Here is a 12,480-nt window from a genome sequence, read left to right on the forward strand (position 1 = left end):
TAGACCTATTGTACACGTGCCATCATAGCAACTTGATAGCAGAGCACTACATCCCTATTTTCTAGACAATAGAGAAACCTTTAATTTTCATATGTTTTACAGTAATCTAAGTTGCTCCGTTAATTTAATATGTGGTATGACTTTGAGTCATCTATGTCAGCGGTCCCCAACCCCCGGGCCTCGGACCGGTACCGGTCCGTGAGTCGTTTGGTACCGGGCCGCGAGAGTTGAGGCTCAGGTGTGAAATGTATGGTTTTCAGGGTTTTTATCGGTTTTCAGCGTTATTTTGTTATCGTTTTTATCGTTAACTCGGTTTTCCTGGGTCTTTTCACGTGTGTTATGAATAAATCTTCTTTTTTTCGGTACCGGTACTAGTTTTATTTTGTTGTATTTATCCGCGACACCTTAAAGGCCGGTCCGTGAAAATATTGTCGGGTATAAACCGGTCCGTGAGGCAAAAAAGGTTGGGGACCGCTGATCTATGTGACTATACTGGCGTACCAGCAGTACACCAGTATAAGTCACATAGATCGCAGTGCACCATAACAGCCTATTCTGTTCAAGGCACAGCGAAGCACAACATGAAAGCCTTGATCTTATGTCAACGAATCCAGGGAAGTAAAACTTGTTCATATGCATTAAAATTCCTCTGCCACTTTGATCTCTAAATGCAAAGTGCCTGCTCGATTTCTTTCAGTCGTAGTTATTTTTATAAATCATCCTTATGCACATGAAAAGTGGAAAAAAAAATATGATGTGAAGATCAAGCTGTGAAAGAAATCCAAGTTGCTTTATTCAGAAGAAGCCCCTTGGTCCCTGTTAAGCTGGGAGAATTTCCAGGGCTTCTGCTCAACTAGGAGGTGCTGGTTCACAGCCTCTCTTTCAGTGAGTCATCCCTTCTTCAGAGGAGAGATAATTAATTTGTCTGAGCTGCTCTTAACCCTGGCCTCTGTGTCAGCAGCCAAAAACGCATGCAGGTAATCAAGAGCGCAGGTGCAAATTTCTGTAAGGCAATGCACATGCAAATATGCAGGCTGTATTTAGCGAGTTGCAGCTTACATCACCTATATGAAAGAATGAATCCAGGTAGAGTGGCAGAATAAAAGCCAGAGGAGTAAAACGGAGGTTATTGAAGAACAGAGAAACCGACCATCAAATAAAGCACACCCTCTCTGCACTTTCGTTCCTTGAAGGATTTTTCAGCAATATTGCTACTGCAATATTACTCCCATCACCCACATGCTCCCATGCAGGCATACTGTACACAGATATGCACACAAACACACACACCGCATACCTATCGCTCCCCCTCTCTCTCCCCCCCTCTCTCTCTCACACACACACACATACACACACAATTCAAACGCCTAAACAGATGAACCTTTGACCTGCTAAAAAATGAATGGGCTTCAGAGATGAGATGAGAAGCAATAGGAGATGGATATAAGAGGTGTGTCAGGGAGAAGGGGCTGAGAGCAAAGGTAGTGGCTAGAGAAATGGTTAGAGGGGAAGACAAAAGCTAGCTGCAAATTATAGTTTAAAAGAAAAAAGGGGGTGGGTGGGCGGGGAGCAAAGTTTATACTGCAGAGAAAATCATGTCAAGGGAATTAAAGAGGATAAGACCGAACCCAGAATGAGACGTGACATCCTAATGACTGTGAAGCAAAAATGCTTTCATCTTCTCTTCTCTCACCTGTCTTATTTTATTTTATTTTTTGCTATTTCACATATATATTTTTTTCCAGCACATGCTCAACGATACACTTTTGATTACTATGATTTGGGTATTTGTGTGTATGATTTTGTTATGAGCGTGTCTTTCAGTTTCCGCCTGAGCTGGTGTTCCAGATGGTTCATCAAACATCCCGTAATTATCAAACACTCACTAATTGTACGTGAGTGTGTGTTTATGTGCTGGTGTGTCTCCAGGTGATTATCTGAAGCTGTGATCACTAATGACCACACAGACAAACATCTGTCCCCAGGTAATATACAGAATGAGAGCTTGGCCATCTGCTGTGCCTGTGAGCAGGCACGTATGAGTCTACAGAATTCGTGTCTTTCCCGCAACATGCGTATAATGCCAAGATCTGTGCTTTAAAGATGCCTGCTCATCCCGATAAAATCAGCACGAGAGGCCCTCGCTATTCTTTTACCATAACTATTACCAAACGCTCAGCCGCTCTTTGCCCTCTAGACATGCTCGCACACTCTCACACAAAGCCCTTGCAGGTTAAATCAGCCCTGCAGGCATCTTTGCAGTTATGCCCTCGAAGCCATAGACATCGGACCCAAACTGGAGGTAATAAATTCTTCCAATTTCTAAAGAAGTCAGGTAGAACTTTTAGTCCAAATGGAAGGTTGTAAATGTGTAAAAATACAAGCTCTCGGGGGTGAATCATCAAACGTTTTGTGATTGAAAAATACTTTTTTTTGTGTAAGTTCAAATGGTCGTTGAATTCATTCAAGTCAAGGCTGTGTGTGCGTGTGTGTACATCTGTGTGCGTGCCGGCGTTGTCAGTAGGTAGCAAGTCAAAGATGCACAAATAAAGACTTGTCAGTAAAATAAATAAAGATCATTTCCATCTCCAATGAACAAGCACCACAAAGCTAGCGCGCACACAGGAGTGGAAGCACAAAGGCACCTATAGATAAGTAAAGGCTGAGGATGCTCAAACATCTTGCATCTCCTTCATTTCTCCATTCCTGAGGGCACGCTGCGCTGTTGTTAAGAGACTGGCAGGTTATGTCACCTCAGACGCTGGGTTCATTTACAAGTTACACAATGCATTCCAAACAAACAGGGAAGAAACTTGCAAGGTAGAAGAAAAAGAAGCTAAGGTGGATTAATAACAAAAATGATGAAAGCTGAGAATCAAACTGGAAGAGCCAGAAAATAGTGAAGCAGCAGAGTATAGGCAGCACTTTTCCTCTGGGGAATCATCCTGGTTATCAAGTAGAGGTTATTATGCTATGAAGCACTAATGAATTCATTAGCTAAATGAAATGTCAATAAAGGCTTGAGAGAGTGTTAAAATCGATGCCAACTGTCTCTTTCTCCTGCTCGCCCTCCTCCTTCTTTTCATCCTATCTCACCCATCTGTCCCAATTATCCACCTTTCTCCCCAACACGCACTTGAACACACACACACACACACACACACACACACACACACACACACACACACACACACACACACACACACACACACACACACACACACACACTCTCCAGAGTGTTGAGCGTAAACTGTGATGGAGGACATTAGCGGTGATCAGTGGGAGCACTTTGCAGTGGTCAGCAGGAATGGCCCAGTCATACAGAACTTTCGCATTCAGCAGCACTCACCTGCTCACTCTCAAACGGCTCTAATGCCACTTAATGGCTGACTTGGTGCGTGCGCAAGTGTATGTGTGCAATAACATTAGACTTTGTGGGAGCGACTGCAGCTAAGAGTGCCTTGACTCCGGAGCTGTGACAATACAACAAGTCAACAGCTGCTCTTGAGCTTTTCTCACAGACATTTCTTCATCTCAAGCTAACGTTTAACTCTTTTTCTTTCTGACATTTGCTGAACCGCAATTACCACCTTGATCCTCTCTTCTGAGTCCTTTTAACACTGAGGCTGGATCACTTACTATTATGATCATCATTTAAGGCCCTTGGGTTAGATTCTTGTGTAATGCATTAGCGTCCACGAGAAAACTAGCAAGCTAAATAGCCAGCCGGCTGGCTCATCTCACCTCTGTCCCCTTATTATGGCTTAATATTTAAAGCTAACCACTTGGCTCGCTCTGAACACAGCACTGTTTTTGTGCAGCTAAACAGTTGTTTCAAGGTAATTGTTCGGGGCATATGTTTAAATGCCACCTCATTTACATAAACACTGTTCAGCTCCCTGTGGAATCAATGAAAACAGGAGGGAGCAAATGTGGAGTCACACACACACACACACACACACACACACACACACACACACACACACACACTGCCGCATTGGCACTCACTTTGACACCGTGCTGGATAGCCAGTGATCTGTTTCCTGCAACGGCAGTGAAATATACATCAAAGTGGTCTTCAGTGGATGAACAGTAAGTATGCACATACACACACACACACATACACACAGTCCACCCCCACTTCTAGTAGAATATTATAGCCGTGAATGTGTGTGTGTGTAAAGGAAAGCGAGAGAAAGACAGTTTGGATCCGTTGGAACTGAGAGAAGCATCATGCATGACTTTGTCCTCTTTGCACACACCTTTTCGCTCCTGCTGTCCTCCCTCAATGTTGACGCCGAAACCAAAAAAACAAAAAAAAAACCTTTGAGGTGTTAACAAGAGATTTAGGAGTGACTCATCAGTGATGATTAAGCACTAATATACATGCAGGATCCGAAAGTTAGAAACATCCAAAGGGCCTATTGCAGTGACTAATTGGTAGCAATAAAGTAGTAATAAATAAAATCCCAATCTAGATCTCCCATGCTACACTGTGTGGATGCTAACTAAGCAACAAAACAAAAGGATTTTAACAAACACAAGATTTTTTTTTTTGTGGTAAAAAAAAGGGGGCAGTGTGTCCATTGATTGGCACCCAGTGTTTGCTTAATGCCGCCTTAACAAAGTGAAGACACAAGAAGTTACTCCTGACAAATCCCAGCTGTAAAATCCTTTGTAGTCAACTGATCTGAGCTAAATCAAAGAGCGTCTGCTGTTCTGCCTGGCGTGGCATTCCCTACAACAGGACGGACGGGGGCAAAAGATGCTGCTCAGCATGTTTAACCACCTTGAAGTGATGTGTTCAATTCACTGGTTCCTGGCTGAAGGTCTAACTTTCACCTAACACATGCAGTCACATTTGAACTCCTTGACCACGAGCGCTGATTCTGTATCACGCTGACAGGCTCGAGCCTTGTCTAAACTAATATGGATAAATCTGAAAGCGAGTCTTTTTTTTTTGACCTTCTAAACATGCTTGGCCAGCGTTTTGCAGAACTTTCCACATGTAGATTTATGTTCATTAGTTTGGACATGGCCTTGGAGGTAAATGATGTCCTTCGTACCATGAATAACACCTGAAAAACAGAGCTTGGAGTCTGCAAAATGTATTCAGTAAAATTCAAACTTCTATTTTTACTTGTCTCTGTCTGTTCACATGGAAGTCAGCTACAGTTAAGCCTGTAAGCTGCTATGGATTCAATGTTTTTTCTTTCTTTTTTCTTCTTTTTTTTTGTCAGGAACGCTTGAATCTACAGTATACTAAGGGTGAAAGGGAATCTTCAGCAGCTGCTGCTCATGTTTTTTGCTTGAATGGTTTTCTTTGATGGGATTTCTTCTTTTTGATGATATTTGAAGGGTTACAGATTTGAAATATGGCCTGTAGAGATTCCTAATTTTCAGTGTCAGATCTGATTTGATGGTTCACTGTAACAGTTCAACTATTTATAATCATGAGGTTTTTATGCTGAAGCCATGATGCCATGTAACATCAGGTAAATCACAGGTGTGAATAATAAAATGACGATGGCAGTTTTGCTGTTTTTTATATTGTTTCTGCTTTTATCACATGGTATAAAGTAGCATTTTGCCAGGACCCCACCTGTGTGTTTTTATTTTAATGTGAATTTTCAAAAGGTTGAAAAATTCCAATATCATAATGGCTTAGGTTTGTTGTATACACACATATAAATCTAAAGCTTATTAGCATTTTATTGAAAAGAGAATCAAATGGGTTGTTGTTTATTACTTATTGATTTGTTATGAAGGTGTCAGGTTTAGAATTTTGTGATGTGATATCTGTTTCTTAAATGTGGAAATGTATCCAATCTCAGCTTGAGTGCCGCTCTTTCAAAGCACTTTTTAATGACATTTTACTTCCACTTTTTATCTTATTAACCACCTCGTGACAAATCTGTTTCCAATATTGTTCTGCAGTCGCTCGGGGAGAGAGGCGCACCTCTTTGTCTTTATTGCTAAGTGACTGGGCACCCAGACAGAGCCTCTGCGCCTGGGTACAGGTAAAAGACATTGTGTTGCTTTTAACTTTCACTCTGAGTCTTACTTTATAATATAGCAGAATCTCAGCATAGCCCACGTGTCCATCAATGCATATAAAACTGATTAGTTAGGAACTTTGAACACATCCTTCCCACCATCTGATACGTCTCAGCTTTAAACCTTTATCATAATGACCCCAATGAAGCCTGGGAGCTGATATGCGTCAGTCACGCAGTAAAGTTGTTCTATATACTACGTGAGCACTGCAGGAGTTTTGACCTCTTTAGAGTTTTTCCTCGCCTCCATACAACTTGGAAAAAAGTAAATCTGCACCAGAACTGTTCCAGAAACCTCTAAATTACTCTGCTATTACACAACATATATCTGGATACAATATATCCTTTATACTTAGGCCAATTGCACCCAATGTATAATCTGGGATTAAACAGCTTCACACTTACTTTCTCAATGCTAATTTTAAGACATTTCCAATACATGAGGATACTATTGGATTTTGGTCTGCGCTAAACAACTGTAAACTCATCCCTAGCTACGTGTGTCATGAAAGTTTAACACATTTTTAAAAGACATGCTCCACTCTAACTGATTACTTATCCCAAACAAGTGACAAGTAGTTCAATGATTCTTCATAACATGCCGAATTTGGAAAAGAATGGCTGCCCGGGAGCCTATGCATTCATTAGTCTAAAAATCTAGACACGCCTAAAATAGTCATTAAGCTTCAAATGAATTCAAGTAAGAGTTCCTTTGAGAATTTAGACTGATTTCTGAGAGGAGGTTAAACTTGTTGCAGAAGCAATAAAGAGTGAGTGTTTAATGACCTTACAAGAAGATAAGAGGGTTCTGAGAAATGATCAAATATAACAGAAGCCCTAATTTGTAGAAATGGAAACATGTGCCGCGCATGCTGAATCTAAACTGTGTGGCAGACGCGCAGAAATCATTTCCGTGTGTTTAAAAGTTTGCAAGAATATTTGCGAACGCAACTCCTTGCACCATCTCTGCCAGTCTGACTGTGTCTGCTCAACACTGTTCGCTCATTCCCATCACACAGTGAACGCGGGCCGAACATGACAGACTGGTAATGACTTCAGTATGAACACACACATACACACACACACTCACGCACTTATACACACATACCAGCTGCTCCTTTCCTCCTTTCTCATCAAACTTGTCATCAGCTCCGCCAGTTTGTCTCGTCTCACATTAAGAGCTCATGAATAATGTGTGATTACCAGAGACCCTTGGAGCAGCTCCTGGATGTACAACACACAAAACGCAAAACGTAGGCTGCACACGCCGAGAGATACGGAGATGCAGAGACCACCCTAATTCACACGGTCTAAAATATCACATACATATTTACATTTGCTGCCATTTCTTTTGCTTCTCTCTATGCCTTGTTTTCATTGCTCTCTCACTCTTTTTTTAAAAAAAAAAAAACCCTTTCTACTACACATATTCCTTCATCTATACAGGTGTGCACACAAACATGCACAGACCCTCAAATACACTGAAAGACAGTTTACAACTGAATGCCAGTTTCTTGGCTCAAAGGAATCATGAGCACCGTGGAAAGGTCAGGAAACTATACTCTACAAGCCTAGACAGGTTTTTCTCTCTTTCTTTCTCACACACACACACAGAAAAAACAAACACGTACAAATACTCCCCAGGTAATTAGGCCTATTTTTGTCAGGGCAACTCATTTCCTCCTCAAAGAACTAATGTAATTTGATTCGTTTAATTCCCATAGCCATGAGAGGGAGAAGGGGGCAAGGAGGGACAATGGCTTCATGGTTGGATACACTGATTTTTTTCCCCTGGCTTAAAATATTCACATCTCCTGTCCCCCCATCAAAAAATCTCTTTTAAGGCTCAGGGAATTATCATCCTGTGCAAAAATATTCACCTATTCAGTACCGTATGACAGCACGACTGGGTCTGCTGGGCACTTGAGTGTTACTGTATCTCCCTCAGTTTACATACACAAACACACACACATTTACCTCCCTACACTTGGACTTCCTATGACATCACTTAACTTTACATACATTATAAATCCCATATCTCCTAAAATAGAGAGAAAAGAAAAAAAAGACTCCACTTGAACTCTTTAAAACTCGATGGCTCAAACCCACACACATCTAGAGAAATCTGTCAGAGCATGTATGCTGTCCTACCGGTGAGTCACTGTTTGCGGATGGACACAGAGGTCCTCTGAAGACTCCCTTGACGCGCCTGAAGTGTCCATTACTCAGGTGTGTGGAGCTGATAACCAGGTAGTAGCACGCGCTGCACGCCATCCCGGGGGCCTCGCGAGGTTTGGGGCCCATAAAGGTTTTTTTTCCCACGCTGGTCCTGGGTGTCGGCGGTGTCCGATGGGCGCCAAGTCAAGTCCTGCTGGGAGGCTGTGCAGGTAGGAACGTTGTCGGAGCGGTGCGAGGAGAGGAGGGGGGCCTCACTCCTGCTGTCCTCTGTTGGAAAGTCTCTGTCTGCGCGAGAAAAAGACAAGAGAGGAGAATTGCTCTTTATTAAGACTGTACCTGCTTCTTAGATGCGCGCGTGTGTGTAAATGCGTGAACGCAGAAGAGACAAAAAGACTAAAAAGAATGAGAGACAGTTTCAAAGATGAGGATGCTAGAGCCTACTGACCGAGCTCTGATGCTGGAGTCTGCGTTTGGCATGCTGTCGTCGGCCAGGCTTAAATAAATGAATGAGCGCCTGTGGAGTGCCAGAGGAAGAGAGGGATCCATCCAGTCTCTGTTTCACACACACCCCCTCTCTCGCTCACCCCTCCTCTCGCTCTCTCTTCCCCGTCTTTCCCCCCCCGTCCACTGGTCCAGTCTGTAAAGTGCAGGCAGCCTCAGCCAAACAGCAACAGCGGCACCCCAATTTGAGTTCTCAGTAAAGAAGAGAGCAGCAGACACTCTCGCAGGTGCGCCTTCTCTTCACGCACCTCCAAGAGGAAAGAAAGGGAAAACATCTGACCTCTCTGTCTCCCCCCCACTCCCCCCACACACCTCCCCCTCCCTCCATTCTGCTCTATATTTATTGGCAGAGTGGTTTACAATCACCTGTCTTGTGAATGAAATTCCGCGGTGCTTGGAGGGAGGGACGGTAAATCCATCCAGAGCAGAGCTAGTTGTTATTATCGTTCTCCAGCGCAGGCAGGTGGAAGTGGCTCAGATTCTTTCTCAGAAACACACACACACACTCTCTCTCTTCTTCTCTCCCCCCTCCTCACCCCCGCGATCTGTATGTGCGTGCGTGTGTGCCTGCTTTCTCTCCTAGGGGGCTGCACTGGAGCGGATTTCTGTCTGCTGTAGACTATAATATGCAGTCCGTGTCCGCGTGGGTCTGGGATGGACGGGGATCACTTCAGTGCATGCTTTGCTTGAGTAACTCCGAACTGAAGCCCCCCGCACTTTCTCTTTTTTCCAGCTTTTCTTCCCTTTTCTTCAATTGTTGTTGTGCGCATCAACAAGGAGAGGGGAGAATCTATTTTGAACTGTATATCCTTGCATGTGATTTAAACCCACCGACGGCAGCCCGTGTTTACGTCCATCTCTCCCTCTCATGTCCCCCCCCCGACACACACACACACACACACACACACTGAAGGCACGAAAGTTAAAGCGTCATGCTTTTATAAGATCCTGGCAACGTCTGGTGGGGGAGAGGAAATCTCTCTCACTTGCAACCTCGGGGCTGATGATTTGATTACAGATAAAAGCGTATTTCCCCGGCTCGGCCTGTCAAACTGCGCCGGTTGCCGTCAAAGAGCAGCTCTGGAACAAGCAGCAGCTGAGGCTCACGGTGTGTCTCAGCGGCGTATGGCGCTGTTCCTTAACGCGGTGCTGAAATTAAACCGCGAACACCCACAGCAGTGCGCGGCGCGTCATGCATATTCAGCCTGGGATTAGGGTGCCTTTTGTGCTCAACGTCAACCCTGAGCGCTGCAGACAGCTCTGGATTTTAGAGGTAAACACGAGGAAAGAGGACACCAAGGGACGCGTTTAAAAAAAAAGTGAGGAGAAAGTCCACTTTGCTGGCTTTTCGTGTTTTCTGTGTGGGTGGATGGTAATATACACCCACGATGAAGTTTAAGCAACTTCCACTTTGGAATAAAGGATAAAACGGACAGATTCAGATGCTCAGTGTGTAACTTGTGACAGTCTTTATATTGTTGTTGTTGCTGCTGTTATTAACGCAGGGGTCAGTAAAGCTTTAAGGACGACAAATATATAATGAAAAAATACAAACAACACAAAAAAACCATTTGCACTTTCAGTTTAAAAGCAGCAGCAAAATCTACTCTTTCTGAGACATCTGGGCTTCCACATATTTGTAGCACACAACTGTGGTTGATCTTTGTGCTCTTGGAGCTTTTGCAAACATTATGTCCGCAGCAGCCTCCTACTCTTTGTCAAACTGTTGCTGCTCTGCACTCGACTCATTTTCCTTTTTAATAAGTTTCTTTCTAGTCCTAGAGGCCAGTTTTCTAGCACTTCTCAGCCCTCCCGAACATGTGTGAGCATCATTACATGAACTGCTCTCAGATGCACTTGGGTTTTGGTTTAAGTTCATTATAGTCCGAGAGAGTGTGATGCTGCTCTTTGGTCCTCTGGAACGCTATAATGGTCAATTGAGTGCTTGCCGCATGGCTGGCTGATAGATCGGTAATTACATTTACCCACCCAGTGCAAATCTGTATCACATGCAGAGATTTGCTTCCGTGGGTGTCTGTTTGTGTTATTAAGTAACAGCAGACAAGCAAACAATCTATTTTGGTTCATCTTAGGTTACAACAGCCCACCTCTGTTTTTAATCTGATGCATGCATCAACATAATAAGGACTGGGAGGCCATACATTCTGTGATACAGACCTAACCTTGGGACTTCTTTATGGCACTACTTTTATTCAAAAATCTTTCCAAAGCAAAACTTAAATTAAACCTTATTGATTCTCTCTGAGGCACATACTAGCCTCCAGATTAAGCACTAACCATGGAAGATGTTTTAGATTTTACTTACAGGCTGCTTGCACATACCGCATCTAAGTTATGTCAAGGTTTTCAATCATTAAATTCACATTTTTCTATCTCTTTATGAAAGACGTCTATCAGAAATCATGTTTCAGTTTGTGTAATACTTTGTATAAAGTCTTGTGCACGTCTGTTCCTATAAACTTGGTGATTCATGGTGACAGTAAAATCATTATATGATATAAATCATGTCTGTGTCAGCCTAAGCTTTATCTCTCTGTTTTTTTAAAGGAGTATGTACTTGGGCTCATGTAGGCAATATTTCTGAAGTGTTGGCTAATCATGAATTTTTTTCCACCAGTGTTCAAGTTTGCATGCGCCTTCCTTACTGCAGCAGTGTTTCCTCTACTCATTCAAATGACTCTCATTACCTGCTGTGAGGCTAACCCTGTGAACAATTTATTTTCTGAACATCCTGGGGTCAACAGTAAGTGTTTGAACATGTATGTAAGTATGTGGCTGCAAAATAACACCATGAGAATACCTGTTCCCTAACTCCTCTGCAGTCTAAATTCAAACGTCATGCTGGTGTCGCAATTTTCTCCTGCAGCTGCCTCTGCTCATAATACTACCACACAACCCCCTAATGACAATAAAACTGACTGGGTGCCAGGAACACATACAGTCATGTGAAAAATAAAGTTTTTGCAGAAGTCTGTGCAGCCCTGTGAAAAACTAAATACATCCCATGATTCAGCAGCTTGTAGAACCACCTTTGGCAGCATTAATGATGTATGATTTTATCAGTTTCTCACATCGAGGTATTTTGGCCTGCTCTTTTTTTTTTTTTTTTACAATGTTGCTTCAGTTCAGTTGAGGTTTATGGGCATTTGTCTAAGCACAGCTCTCTTAAGGTCCCACCACATTTCAATCAGGTTGAGGTCCGGACTTTGATTGGGCCATTGCAACACTTTAATTCTTTTCTTTTTTTCAGCCATTCGTTCCATCAGCACTTGAACTTTAAAGAAAAGTTTTTAAATTGACCAATGCATTTCAGCACGTGGCTGGGTCTTCAAGAACAATACTGCAATCAGCACAGGAAAAAAATCAGAACGGCAAAACGTGTCCAGTATACCTTTCTACCAATCCACTCAGTTGTGTGATTGCACAGAAAAACAAAGTAAAATATATTTGTGATATGAGGCTTTTATTTTTAAGTGTCCTTCACAGTGGATGTTTGTAACATTGGATAAGGAAAAACCTAAAACACCCCCCAAATTTATATGCTTCCTGGTTAGGTACCAAACATATCTAAATTTGACATTAATCAGTCCCAAACTGGCCTTTTATCACACTGACAGCATATCAGCACAAGCACCTCATACCAACTGTCAGGGGTCCAGGACACTGTTCCAGAAGTCTTGTGTTTTCCTTCAGATGCAACTTTGCAAACCTAAGCTCTGCTGCC

The 12,480-nt window shown here is 42.8% G+C and overlaps 1 protein-coding gene across 2 annotated transcripts in view; it reads right to left on the minus strand.

Annotated features, from left to right (window-relative positions):
- LOC120442525 (G patch domain-containing protein 8) overlaps positions 1–9,175 on the minus strand; it is a 35,000-nt gene extending 25,825 nt beyond the window's left edge. The window contains exons 1-2 of one of the 2 annotated variants that reach the window (XM_039619124.1): positions 9,102–9,175; positions 8,208–8,519 (exon numbers count right to left, since the gene is read on the minus strand). In XM_039619124.1, coding sequence (XP_039475058.1) covers positions 8,208–8,360 — 153 coding nt within the window. In that variant the 5' untranslated portion in view covers positions 8,361–8,519; positions 9,102–9,175. Of the gene's footprint in view, positions 1–8,207; positions 8,520–8,679; positions 8,789–9,101 lie in introns of those variants that run through there. The other variant, XM_039619123.1, reaches the window with a different exon arrangement.
- Positions 9,176–12,480: the final 3,305 nt, after the last annotated feature.

This window comes from Oreochromis aureus, linkage group 11, assembly GCF_013358895.1.
Source record: "Oreochromis aureus strain Israel breed Guangdong linkage group 11, ZZ_aureus, whole genome shotgun sequence".
Classification (NCBI taxonomy): domain Eukaryota; kingdom Metazoa; phylum Chordata; class Actinopteri; order Cichliformes; family Cichlidae; genus Oreochromis; species Oreochromis aureus.